Genomic DNA, 12,573 nt, shown 5'->3' with positions numbered 1-12,573 from the left:
TCCTGTCCCCTCTCCCTGCAGAGACAGTGCTCTCTACCCGAGCCCCCTCAGCCCCTTCTCATCCTCACTGCTCACCCTACCTGGCATCGTGGCTGCGTGTTTTTCCACTGAGTGTGAGGCCCTCTTGTCTATAGCAATGGCCCGTGCTTATTTCAGGCACGCAGACTTTGGTAGGAAGTAGCCCCAGGTGCCTGGAAAGAAGACTGAGGCCTGGTCCCTCCTCAGGGAGCTTCTGGGCAGCGGGAGGCCCAGTCTCAGCAGACCTGTCCTGGGGCCTGCAGTAGGGCAGGGCTGGGTGCCATGCTAGCTGGTGGGCCCAGGACACGAGCAGGTGGCATATGAGCCAATCTTGAAGTGAAGGACCCAGGGCACAAGATAGATTGGACAAGATTCTTGGTCCATGGAAGGGAGCCAAGGGGGTGTTTGAGGAATGGCGTGAACATAGGTGTGGACACGGCAAGGCACACGTCTCCCCAGGAAACAAGTTTGGCCTCTCCTGCCTCTTCCCACTGGCTTTGTGTGGGTGGCGGATCTGCCCAGCAGGCAGGGCACAGGCTCCGTGCAGGCCAGGACCAGACCTCAGAGGGACCCCAGCGCCAGCCGTCCGGAGACTCTGGAAGGAGGAGGGGGGGTCAGGGTCCCGTGGGCCTCGGGACCAGTGTACGTTGTTCACTGGTTTCACTGAGATTTGTTTGGAAACTGGCGTATCCCTCCGATCCACACATACCTGGAGGCCTGGGAGGCGAGGCCGTGTTGTCTCCTCAGCCCCTTGTGAACTGGCACCTCCAAGAGGAGGGGCGAGCAGGAACTCGACATTCAGCTCTCAGCCCCCTCCCTGCTCAAGCTCACTCGCGTCCTCGGAGAATAAGTCCATCTCGTCCCCCAGCAGGTCTCTGGGGAGTGTCCCAAGGTGAAGACAACTCCCTGTTCCCAGGAGCTCCAAGATTAGGGTGAAGGGCCAGGCTTTCTGGGCAGGGTGGTATCCAGAGGCCCAGTCCTGCTCATCCAGTTCCCAGATGCCCGTCAGGCCATGTCCTTGACTTCCTTCTCTCTCCCTCCCTTCCCTCTTGGGGACCCTAGAAGCTGCTGGGCAAGTTGTGTGAACAGAACAAGGCGGTGCGGGAGCAGGAGCGGCTGGTGCAGCAGCTGCGAGCTGAGAAGGTGAGAGCCGTGGGGTGGTCCTTAGCGGGCACACGGGGGCTGGCCCAGAGAAAGGGTAGGTGGCTCCTCCACCCTAACTCAGCTGGTGAAGCTTTGTCCCTCCCCAAACCTCTGTCCTGCCCTTCCTCAGCCCTGCTGAAGCTCCTCTGGGGATCTTGGCCAATGTGAGGGAACCTCCGCTAAGCTGCCTGGCTGAACCCCTGTGCTCCAGCCCTTGCTGCCGAAAGCCCCAGCGAGGAGTTAACAGGGCTCCTCATAGCATTCCCCTGCCTCTCTTCAGGAGAGTCTGGAAAGTGCCTTGATGGGGACCCACCAGGAGCTGGAGATGTTTGGAAGCCAGCCCGCCTACCCAGAGAAACTGCTGCACAAGAAGGAGTCACTGCAGAGCCAGCTCATCAACATCCGGGTGGAGCTGTCTCAGGCGGCCACGGTAACCCTGTGCTCCCACCCCTCCCAGCCTGGGCTCCCCTAGTCCCGCTCTCCCCAGGGCAAGAGCAAGCTCTCTGGGAGGGGTGTAAACAAAGCCCTTAACGCTGCCTTGCAAAGCGGCAGCAAGCCTCCTCATCCCATCGAGTCTCCACCAGGGAGCTTGGCTTCCTTCCCACAAGCCACACCTGCACCAGGATTTGTTCAAGATAAAGCGAGGTCGGGGCCACTTGCTCTCTTGGCTTCTTTAACAGCTTTGCTGCGCAGCCCTTCCCTCCCCTCTCTGGAGGCCACGCAACATGCCGCTCTGGCTGCTCCCTAGCAGGCACCGGGCGGGCCTCCAACACAGGCAGCAGCAGGAAAAGCCCCGGAAAACGGAAGCCCGAAGGGAGGAAGGTGCCTGGCTTCCAGGGAGTGGGCTCCTCTGGCTCTCCTTTAGTTTCTGTCGCCCGACATGGGGAGAGCAGAAGGGGCGTAGGAGTGAGATCAGCTCCTTTCAGCCTGTATGGAGAGGACCCTATTTTCTCCCTGTTTGGGCATGCAGCAGGCTGAGCGGTTGCACCTCCTCCGAGGCCAGGGTTTGGCTGTCATCGGACTGTCTCAGCCCTGTGCCTTCTCCTGTCCCTCTGTGTCCTCTTCCCCGACCTGCCAGGCCCCAGGTGCCCCAGCCCGAGGCAGGACGAGGAGGGGCGGTTTGGCACTTGTGGCTTCTCAGTGAGCCTTCCCCTTGCAGGCCCTGGCGAACAGCACCATGGAGTATGAGAGCCTGGAGGCAGAGGTCTCTGCCCTGCACGACGAGCTCTGGGAGCAGCTCAGCTTGGACCTCCAGGTGAAGGGGCTTCCGGGTAGGCGGGGCCCCTGTCCTCCTTTGGTCCAAGAGAGACCACAGTATCTTCCTTTCATGCTTTAGAGATTGCAGAGACTTAAAACTGGGAGATGGTCCTGGAATGAAAGACAAGGTTCAGTTCAGTTCAGTCACTCAGTTGTGTCCGACTCTTTGTGACCCCATGGACTGCAGCACGCTAGGCCTCCCAGTCCATCACCAACTCTTGGAGTTTACTCAAACTCATGTCCATCGAATCGGTGATGCCATCCAACCATCTCATCCTCTGTTGTCCCCTTCTCCTCCCGCCCTCAATCTTTCCCAGCATCGGGGTCTTTTCAGATGAGTCAGTTCTTCGCATCAGGTGGCCAAAGTATTGGAGTTCAGGGCCTCTTAAAACAGACTGTGAGTTTCGGGGTGAAGATAATGTGGGAACAGTCTTTAGTTCTGTCAAATCATGAGGGACAAAGAGAAGCTGAAGCGTGGGAGGCTTTAACAGACATACAGATGTAAACAATGGTGAGTTTTTAGATGAGAAGGAGGCCTTCCTTTCTGGGAGGGGTCAGGAATGCCTGCTTGGAGGCAGGAGGATGGACACTCTGGGGGCATTGTCTTTTCCTCCCGCTGTCTTCTCTCTCCCCAGGCTCCACTCCTTTAGCTTGCTTTGGAAGCCCTGGCTCTCTGAGGCAGTTAACACCCTGCTTTCCCCCTTTTTCCTCCTGGTAACAAAGCTTACCACCCAACCTTACAGCTGTCTAGGTGGGTGAGGTGAGGGCCAGAGGCCCCACGCACCACCATGTCCTGTGGGGAAGGCCTCAGTCCAACATGCACATTTTGGGAGATAGGAGAGCATTGCGGTCAAGGCGCCGGCTCTTGAGACAAGTAGACCCAGATTCAGATGGTGGCCACGCTGCTTACTGACGGATGGTCTTGGGCGTGAGCCTCTCCACCTCTGAAGTGGGGACAACTGCTATCCTTGCCTCAGAGAGGTGCTGTGCAGCCGCAGTGAGCTCGTGTGTGCAAAGCACTCAGCACAGCCCCTAGGACTGGCACGGGGTGCAGGGAATGCTAAAGAAAGGGAGCTGTCATTTTTCAAAGCGTGGACACTGTAACTGAGTAGAATTCGTGGTAATGAGGCAGAAGTTGGGTGCGGGCATGACAGAAGGGCTATTTGGCTGTGAAAGGAGACAGGGAACCCGAAGCTCTTGCCCCTGGAAAGCAGGCCACCACCATCTGTCCACCAAGACCACCCTGAGCACCCCTGGGCGGGGGTGTCAGAGGAACCGGTTCTCGCTCATGGTTCTGAGGTCACAGGTTTACTTAAGAGGGCTCTTTGCTGTGATGACAGAGCCCTCTTCTTCTGCAGTTCTGGAAGCTGAAGAGACAGAAGCTGCCTGTGAGGAAGGCGTGTGCTGGAGGGATGTGTGTGCGTGCGTGAGCATGGGAATGCTCCCACCGGGACACTCCTTGGTAGCGACTTCCTCTGACCTGCTCTCTGGCCATTTCAGAATGAGGTGCTCAACCGGCAAATCCAGAAGGAGGTCTGGAGGATCCAGGATGTAATGGAGGGGCTGAGGAAGAATAACCCGTCCCGGGGCACAGACACAGCCAAGCACAGAGGTGGGCGCTCTCTCCAGCAGCCTCCTGGGCTCCTGGCCTCAGCAGAAAAAGCGTGTTTCTGGTCTCCATCCTGCAGCTGCCAACTTGCACCTCTGCAGGCCCTCACACCGTGCTCAGAGCCAGCCCGGGCCTTCTCGGGGCTCCAGAAACATCCCCCACCCAGAACAAACCAGATACACCAAAGAGGCTGTTGCCTTGATCCTCTTGATTCCTCCCTGGAACAGGTCAAAGAGCACAGCGCTTTCCTAGCCCTCAGTTCAGTTCAGTCACTCAGTTGTGTCCAACTCTTTGCAACCCCATGAACCGCAGCAGGCCAGGCCTTCCTGTCCATCACCAACTCCCGGAGTTTACCCAAACTCGTGTCCATTGAGTTGGTGATGCCATCCAACCATCTCATCCTCTGTTGTCCCCTTCTCCTCCCGCCATCAATCTTTCCCAGCATCAGGGTCTTTTCATATGAGTCAGCTCTCCTCATCAGGTGGCCAAAGTACTGGAGCTTCAGCTTCAACATCAGTCCTTCCAATGAACACCCAGGACTGATCTCCTTTAGGATGGACTGGTTGGATCTCCTTGCAGTCCAAGGGACTCTCAAGAGTCTTCTCCAACACCACCGTTCAAAAGCATCAATTCTTCTGAGCTCAGCTTTCTTTATAGTCCAACTCTCACATCCATACATGACCACTGGAAAACCATAGCCTTGACTAGACGGACCTTTGACAAAGTAATGTCTCTGCTTTTTAATATGCTGTCTAGGTTGGTCATAACTTTCCTTCCAAGGAGTAAGTGTCTTTTAATTTTGTGGCTGCAGTCACCATCTGGTGGTTTTGGAGCCGTGGGCTACCTGGTGATCCGAGACCACTAGCTTAGTATCTTCCTTCCTTCAGCCCAGGGACTTTGGTCCAGCTCTCTGGACCCTTGGAGGCAGTGATGTCATTTCCGTCCATTATCTTTTCCTGCCCAGCTTGCCTCTCGACAGCCAGCCTGTGACCCAGCCCCAGTCCCTTCAGCAGGCCAGGGGGCCCTGACGCCCTAAACCAACCCCTGCCTTCCCACCACAGAGCCTGGCCGCACTCCAGGCCACACCCCTGCCCCTGTCCTTGACTCTCTCCCCTTCTGCTTCCCCAAGGAGGACTTGGCCCCTCGGGCACTTACAGCTCCAACAGCCCCGCCAGCCCTCTGAGCTCCGCCAGCCTCACCAGCCCCCTGAGCCCCTTCTCCCTGGTGTCTGGCTCTCAGGGGTCCCCCACCAAGCCTGGCTTCAGTGAGGTAAGCAGAGGTCGTGGGTAAGGTGGGCAGGGGAGGGAGGACCCAGTTCTCATTTGCTTGAAACTGTACAAATTCTGTGCTTACCTCCTGCCCAGAGGCCCCTAATGCTCTGTCTCTCTCGCTAAGACAGTCACTCTAACACCCAGTTTGTGAGCTTTGCTCCAGATCTCTCCTTTACCTGTCCTCATCTCCAGCTGTCGTTCTTCGTTGCCGTAGGTGGCAGTCTTCCTGAGCTCCGTGATGGTTAGCAAAGATGCCAAACACTTAATAGAAATTTAAATCTGGGATTGTTTCAGGACGGGAGAGCTGAGAGTCCGTGTGGGAAGCATTTCCTGAGTCAGTAAATCAGCAAGTCTTTTCTGAGACTGGGCAAGGCATAGTATGAGGCCCTCTCGGAAAGATACCTGCGGGACTGTACCCCAATCACAGGGAACAGCCCCCCTCTGGAGCGTGGTGGCGTGTGTCTCAATATCGAGCCACACAGTTCAGACCGCAGAAGCGCCAATGCTCCAAAGAGAAGGTGGAATCTAAACTGGGCCACGAAGCACTGGGGCAGGGAGAGGGACGGGCAGAGGCCTCAGCAGAGACGGCAGAGCAGAGGGAGAAGGGAGGGTGCGCCCAGAGTGACGGGCGTGGTGACGAGGAGGGAGCTCTGGAGAAGCGCTGAGGCCTCAGTACAGGAGGCCGTCGCGCAGGCAGGGCTCGCCTGCAGGTGAGCCCGCCCCGGGCCGGGTGGGAGTGAGGGGTCCCGGCCCGGCCCGGCCCGCCCCGGCCCGGGTGGGAGTGAGGGGGTTCCGGCCCGCCCCGGCCCCGGCGGGAGTGATGAGGTCCCGGCCTGGGTGGGAGTGAGGGGTCCCGGCCCGCCCCGGCCCCGGTGGGAGTGAGGGGGTCCCGGCCCGCCCCGGCCCGGGTGGGAGTGAGGGGGTCCCGGCCCGCCCCGGCCCGGGTGGGAGTGAGGGGGTCCCAGCCCCGGCTCGGGTGGGAGTGAGGGGTCCGCCCGCCCCAGGTGGGAGTGAGGGGTCCCGGCCCCGGCCCCGGCCCGGGTGGGAGTGAGGGGGTCCCGGCCCGCCCCGGCCTGGGTGGGAGTGAGGGGGTCCCGGCCCGCCCTGGCCTGGGTGGGAGTGAGGGGTCCGCCCGCCCCAGCCCGGGTGGGAGTGAGGGGGTCCCGGCCCACCCTCGCCAGGTGGGAGTGAGGGTCCGCCCGCCCCGGCTCCCCCGGTGCGTCCACCTCTGCTAACGTTCTCTTCTTCTGCTCTCACAGCAGCTGCTCTCGCTCCTCCTAACGCTCTGGCTTCTCTCTGCCTCAGGAGCCCGGCCCGCCGCGGCCCCCCCTCCCCAAAGCCTACGTCCCCCTGGAGTCTCCTCCCACTGTGCCTCCACTCCCTAGCGAGAGCCGCTTCTGGCCGCACCCCACCTCCCCTTCCTGGCACTGCGGTGGTGAGACAGCCAGGGGTCAGGTACCCAGCGCCCTCGGGCCCCGAGGGCAGGGATGGAGGGAGCGGCCTGCAGGAGACCAGGTCACTGACCCTATTCCCGGGCTGACTTTCCCGCAGCTCAGCGTTCCTGGCTTCTGTCTAGTCAGACTCTGGGATGAGCAGAGGGATGGCTGAGGCCCTCGTACGGGACCTCTTTCCCCTTTTGCTTCCTGTGGACAGTGGGAAACTGGTTGCTGCCCCGCCCCGTGGCAGCCCGTGGCTGTGGGTGGTGGGTTGGGGCCCGCTCCCTGCCAGCGTGGCCGACGACGGAGGCCCCGCGACTCCCCATCCCCACCAGCGCCGTTCTAGTCTCTTCCTGCCTTGGTCCGCCTCAGCCCCCATCCCCCCACGCTCTCCCTCCTCCCTTGCCTGTGTCTCTGGGCCTCACCAGCCCCCAGAATGTAAGGACACACACACTTTCTCCCCCGTTCTGGCTCCTTTCACCTGAATCGCTAGCCAGGGTTCAGGAGAAATGTGCAGTTAGGCTTGGAAGAGGTTGTGTGCTGAGTAGAAAGAGTCGTAAAACAGGCTCAGCCATTTACTGGTAATATGCCCAACCCTCGAGGGTCTGCCTGGTGCGGGGGGGCAGGACAGGCATCGTTACCTCAGTTTTACAGACAAAAACAGGTGGTAGGACTCACCCAGGCTCTCCAGTTGGGCCAGAGCTAGTTGACCTCTGGTCTAGTCACGCAGTTCTGGGAGTCCACAACCCCAGTGCCCTTTTCCTTCCCACAAAACTCACCTGGTTTTCTTATTGAAAAACCCGATGGAATCCGCAGAGATCTTTGGCTCTGTGGCCCCCTGCCCCAGTCCTTCCTCCTCTGGCTCACAGCAGTCCTGTACATTCCATGTCTGCCATGACGGAATCTCTCTGATGAGCCTCAGCTGGGGGCCTCTTGGAGGCCCTGAGCCCTCTTTCCACAAGAGGGCCCCACGTTGGCATGAGGGGGAGGCTCAAGCGCATCCTTGCCCGCTTGCCAGTGAGTGCACAGTCTCCCTGCTCCGTGTTTGTTTCAGAGGCTGGCACTCCAACCATCGCAAAACAAAGCATCACCACCAGGGCCCAGTTCTCCGAGGTTACTCTAGCACCGTCCGTCCATCCATCTTCTCATCCTTTCTCCCTAGCCCAAGGCAAGCTACGAGCAAAGCAAGAGAGACCCCCAGCAGACATCCCCCCTGGACACCTCTAGAGACATCAGCCTTGTGTCCACCAGGCAAGAGGTTGAGGCAGAGAAGCAGGCGGCTCTCAACAAAGGTACCCCCTGCCCCGCTGCCCCCTAGAAGCGAGGCATTGCACCAGAGGGGAGCCCAGAGAGGTGCTCACTCACACCCAAGGAAGCGCTTCCTCACCTGGGCCTCCACCTCTGCAGCTGGCGGGACCCAGCCCCTCTGAGAAGGGGCGGGCTGAGCACCTCTGAGGAGTGGGCGGGGCCGAGCCCCTCTGGGGAGCGGGCAGCCCTGTGTCCCTCTTTGTGGGACCCACTGGCCACTGTGTCTCCCTGCAGTGGGCATCGTACCCCCACGGACCAAGTCACCCACCGATGAAGAAGTGACTCCATCGAGGGTGGTGAGGAGGAGTGCCAACGGGCTCACCAATGGCCTCTCCTCCCGGGTGAGTGCACGCCCGCAGGCCCAGAGAGCTTGGTGGCCCAAGCTGGGCTGTGTGTCCGCCTGTCTGTCACGGTTCAGGAAGCCCGGAGCTAGAGGAGGAAGGTAGAACAAGACAGAAGAAGGGAAGCGGGGGGAGTTCTTCAAGAAAACACGTCATGAGACGAGGAAGCTGTGCATAATCACGACTGAACAAAATTATTATAATGTGCTGCTGATCAAACACAAACACAAACGTCGATGGTCAGACGTACATGTGCTGGCCAGAGGCACTGTGTTAATTTCCTAGGAAGTTAGCAAAATGCCGCGAATGTGGTGATTGAAAACAGAAGTTATTCCCTCACCATTACCGAGGCCAGTGTCCAGAATCAAGGTGTCTGAAGGTGGGCTGCGTGTGCAGGCTGAGGAAGCACCCATCCCGTGCTCCCCGCCTGCCCCCTGGTTGCTGCGGGCAACATTTGGCTTGTAGACATGCCTCCCCAATCTCTGCCCCACCTGCACATCACCTTCTAGTCTATGTGTCTTCTTTCTCCTGTTGCTTATAAAGGCACCCATTATTCAATTTAGAACACACCACAATTGAAAATGATCTCATCTTGGGCTCCGTAGCTTAATTACACCTGCAAAAACTCCATTTCCAAATAAGGTCACATGCACAGATACTGCGGTTAGGACTTAGATGTACCCTTCAGGGTTCGCTATGTAACCCATTACAGGCAGGCTTTCTGGAGAAGGGAAATTTTAAGGGATCCAGGCAGATAAAAAGTCGGAGGGCAGGGGAGGACACCAGTCCAAGCCCTGTCCTTCCCCCGCAGCAGGAGCGCCCCAAGAGTGCTGTGTTTCCTGGCGAGGGCAAGGCCAAAATGAGCGTGGAGGAGCAGATGGACCGCATGCGGCGGCGGCAGAGCGGCTCCACCAGGGATAAGCGGAGGAGTCTGCAGCTCCCAGCCAGCCCCGCCCCCGACCCCGGCGCCCGGCCTGCCTACAAAGTGGTAACGTGCTCCTGGCCCCACAGACTCAGCCTGGCGTCCGCTAGCACTGCCCCCCGCCAGGCATGGGCAGCCTGAGCCGGAGGGGCCTGAGGGAGGAGGAGGTTTCAGCAGGGAGGGGCCAGGACGGACCCAAGCCAGGCAACTGGGAGACCTGGGGAAGCTTCTCCCACCCTGGGCAGAAGACATATCGCAGCAACTGTTTGCCTCTTTTGTGCTTTGAGAAGAATAACTCACAAAAAGAAATGCCTTGATTATTTTAGTTGAAGTGAATTATTCAACATTCATTGAATAGAGAATAGTACAGAATCCGCAACCTGGAAGTAGCCGGTTGTCCGTGTTTCTAGAGCATTTCCTGTGTGCTTAACATTGGGCTGGGGGTGGCTGAAGGTCGTCATCACAGGACACCAACATGAGGTGCAGCACAGGTCACAGGCCCTTTCGCCTCGTTCAGTCGTTTCAAGGACATGGGACTAGGAAGTGTTACCCCCGTTGCTGTGGTTCAGTCACTAGGTCGTGTCAGACTTTTTACAACCCCATGGACTGCAGCACACCAGCCTTCCCCATCCTTCACTATCTCTTGGAGCTTGCTCAGATGTATGTCCACTGAGAGGCTGATGCTAATTAACTGTCTCATCCCCTGTCACCCCCTTCTTTTGCCTATAATCTTTCCCAGCATCAGGATCCTTTCCAATGAGCTGGCTCTTCAAATGAAGTGGCCAAAGTATTGGAGCTTCAGCATCAGTGCTCCCAATGAATATTCAGGGTTGATTTCCTTTAGGATCGACTGATTGGATCTCCTTGCAGTCCAAGGGACTCTCAGGAGTCTTCAGCGCCACAATTCGAAAGCATCAATTCTTTGCTCTCAGCCTTCTTTATGGTCCCACTCTCACATTCATACATGACCGCTGGAGAAACCATGCTTTGACTAGACGGGCTTTTGTCCCCATTTTGGAGACCGGGGAAAAGGTCATGAGAAATTAAGGAGCTCTGGGCCACACAGCTCCTAAGTGCAGAGCTAAGAATAGCCCAAACTATGCTCCTAACTTCTCTTTCCACTAAATTTCAGAAAAGAAAACTCATGACCCATAAATCCTGCCCTTCTTTCATGTGATAAGGCTAGCGATCCATGTAAGACACACTGATTCCATTACTCAAAATATATGGCACAGGATGTGAACACAGGTGAGGCAGGCGGAGAGAGACAGCGCTGACAGGCGACAGTGGTGAGGTGTCTCCTCTGCGCCCTTGTGGGTGAGCAGGCTTTGGACAAGCACCGCGGAAGGAGGGTAGCTTTGCAGTGGATGTGGTAGGCCCAGTGGGGTGGTGGCCAGGTCAGCCGTGCTGGGCAGGGCCGGTGAGGACCTCGGCATGGTCGGGGCTGCCTGGAGGCAGCGGGACAGAGGCCCCGCGTGGTCCTGACGCTGCCGCTCACCCCCAGGTGCGCCGCCACCGCAGCATCCACGAGGTAGACATCTCCAACCTGGAGGCGGCGCTGCGAGCCGAGGAGCCCGGCGGGCAGACCTACGAGACTCCGCGGGAGGAGATCGCCCGGCTCCGCAAGATGGAGCTGGAGCCCCAGCATTATGACGTGGATATCAACAAGGAGGTGAGCAGCGGCGGCGTCCTGCAAGGGCAGCGCGGGGTGGGGCTGGGGGGCGGGGAGGTGGGGGGACTGTAGAAGGGCGTGGAGGCGGTAACCACGTTTCTCCACAGCTCTCCACCCCGGACAAAGTCCTCATCCCTGAGCGGTACATTGACCTGGAGCCCGACACGCCCCTGAGCCCGGAGGAGCTGAAGGAGAAGCAGAAGAAGGTGGAGAGGATCAAGACGCTCATTGCCAAGTCCAGGTAACAGGCCTCCGGTGAGCCTCTGCCTCCTCCACCCACCCTGGCACCCAGGACATCGAGGGCGCTGGTGCTGCTGAATCCAGTGCCCGGACACATGTGGTTGGTTCTCCCAAGCCTCCCACCGTGGAAGAAGTGGTTTGAGGCGGCAGCCTGGGCCGAGACACGTGGCGGGAGACTTCCTGGGCTCATGCGTGGCTCCCATCAAGACAAACGGATGGGTTGCCCTCTGCTGACTTCTCTTCCCCACCGAGGCTGCCCTGAGTGTTCTCTTAAACCTTCTAGTTCGTTTTGAAATGTTGCAGGCAGGGGTCCTGACGTGCGATTTGCCAGGGTCCTGCTCACCCCGGGGACAGGCTTGCACACTCACAGGCCCCCGGACCCCCACCACCCTCAGCCCGCAGGTCCCCCAGGCCAGCCGGGCCATGCTGCCCGCTCCATGTCTGTGTGTCTGTGCCTCTCCAGCATGCAGAGCGTGGTGCCCGTCGGCGAGGGGGACTTTGTGGACGTGCCCCAGGACTCGGAGAGCCAGCTGCAGGAGCAGGAGAAGAGGATTGAGATCTCCTGCGCCCTGGCGACGGAGGCTTCCCGCAGAGGCCGCATGCTGTCCGGTGAGAGGGGCTGGGCCTCGCTCTGCCAGGGAGACCGGCTGCCCAGGAGCAGGGGAGGCAGCGTGGCAGGGGCTAGCGTAGCGCCAGGGCCGTGTTCCTTGAGGTCAGGATGTGCGCTTATTGGGCACCAGGGACTGTGCTAGGCTCACGGGGTGTGAAGGGACCAGAGGAGCTGACATCTGGGAGCTCAGAGTCATGATGACCCGCCTCACTGCTGGTTGGCGGAATGGCCAGAGGCCGTGTGGGGAGCGCAGGGAGCCGCTGAACCTATGCAGGTCCAGGAAAGGCCCAGAGAAGGGATGATGGCTGAGCTTGATGGGGAGATATACACGTGTGTGCCAGAGTGTGGCGGAGTGAGGGCCAGTGTTCCAGGGCATTCTCCAACTGCCCATTCGTGCTGCAGGCAAATGGCAGGAGCGCAAAGCGACAATGGTATAAGTAACCAAGAGAGTCGCCACCTTGGCTGTTGGCCCAAACCCGCCTTGCTGCTAAGAAAAGATGAGTGTCAGGAGCTGACTTCACACTGACACAAAGGCTGGTGGGTCGTTGGAGCAAGTAGAATTAACTTCTCTTCCGCCTGAAGGGAAGCACCCTGGAAAAGAGGAGAATGTAATTGGGAAGAATGGAAGAGACTCTGTGAATGGGAGGCTTTGTGGTGGAGGAAGCTGGTCAAGTCACGAAGCCTGGGAGACAGAATATTCCCACTTCCTCAACAGTAAAGGTGCTTCGGATGGAGAGGGGGAAGGC

The 12,573-nt window shown here is 58.9% G+C and overlaps 1 protein-coding gene across 15 annotated transcripts in view; it reads left to right on the top strand.

Moving 5' to 3' along the window:
- The window catches only part of PLEKHA6 (pleckstrin homology domain containing A6), a 143,073-nt gene that overhangs the window by 121,103 nt on the left and 9,397 nt on the right, over positions 1-12,573 (top strand). For 13 of the 15 annotated variants that reach the window (XM_060396000.1, XM_060396002.1, XM_060396001.1 and 10 more), the window contains 12 exons: positions 1,081-1,161; positions 1,442-1,591; positions 2,321-2,416; positions 3,919-4,030; positions 5,157-5,296; positions 6,604-6,753; positions 7,897-8,026; positions 8,277-8,383; positions 9,195-9,371; positions 10,810-10,977; positions 11,085-11,218; positions 11,681-11,826. In XM_060396000.1, the coding sequence (XP_060251983.1) occupies positions 1,081-1,161; positions 1,442-1,591; positions 2,321-2,416; positions 3,919-4,030; positions 5,157-5,296; positions 6,604-6,753; positions 7,897-8,026; positions 8,277-8,383; positions 9,195-9,371; positions 10,810-10,977; positions 11,085-11,218; positions 11,681-11,826 (1,591 nt within the window). The remainder of the gene's footprint in view (positions 1-1,080; positions 1,162-1,441; positions 1,592-2,320; positions 2,417-3,918; positions 4,031-5,156; positions 5,297-6,603; positions 6,754-7,896; positions 8,027-8,276; positions 8,384-9,194; positions 9,372-10,809; positions 10,978-11,084; positions 11,219-11,680; positions 11,827-12,573) is intronic. The other 2 variants (XM_060396004.1, XM_060396003.1) reach the window with 2 other exon arrangements.

Source organism: Ovis aries, chromosome 12 (assembly GCF_016772045.2).
Source record: "Ovis aries strain OAR_USU_Benz2616 breed Rambouillet chromosome 12, ARS-UI_Ramb_v3.0, whole genome shotgun sequence".
Taxonomy (NCBI): Eukaryota; Metazoa; Chordata; class Mammalia; order Artiodactyla; family Bovidae; genus Ovis; species Ovis aries.
This window is presented reverse-complemented; position numbering and strand designations above follow the sequence as displayed.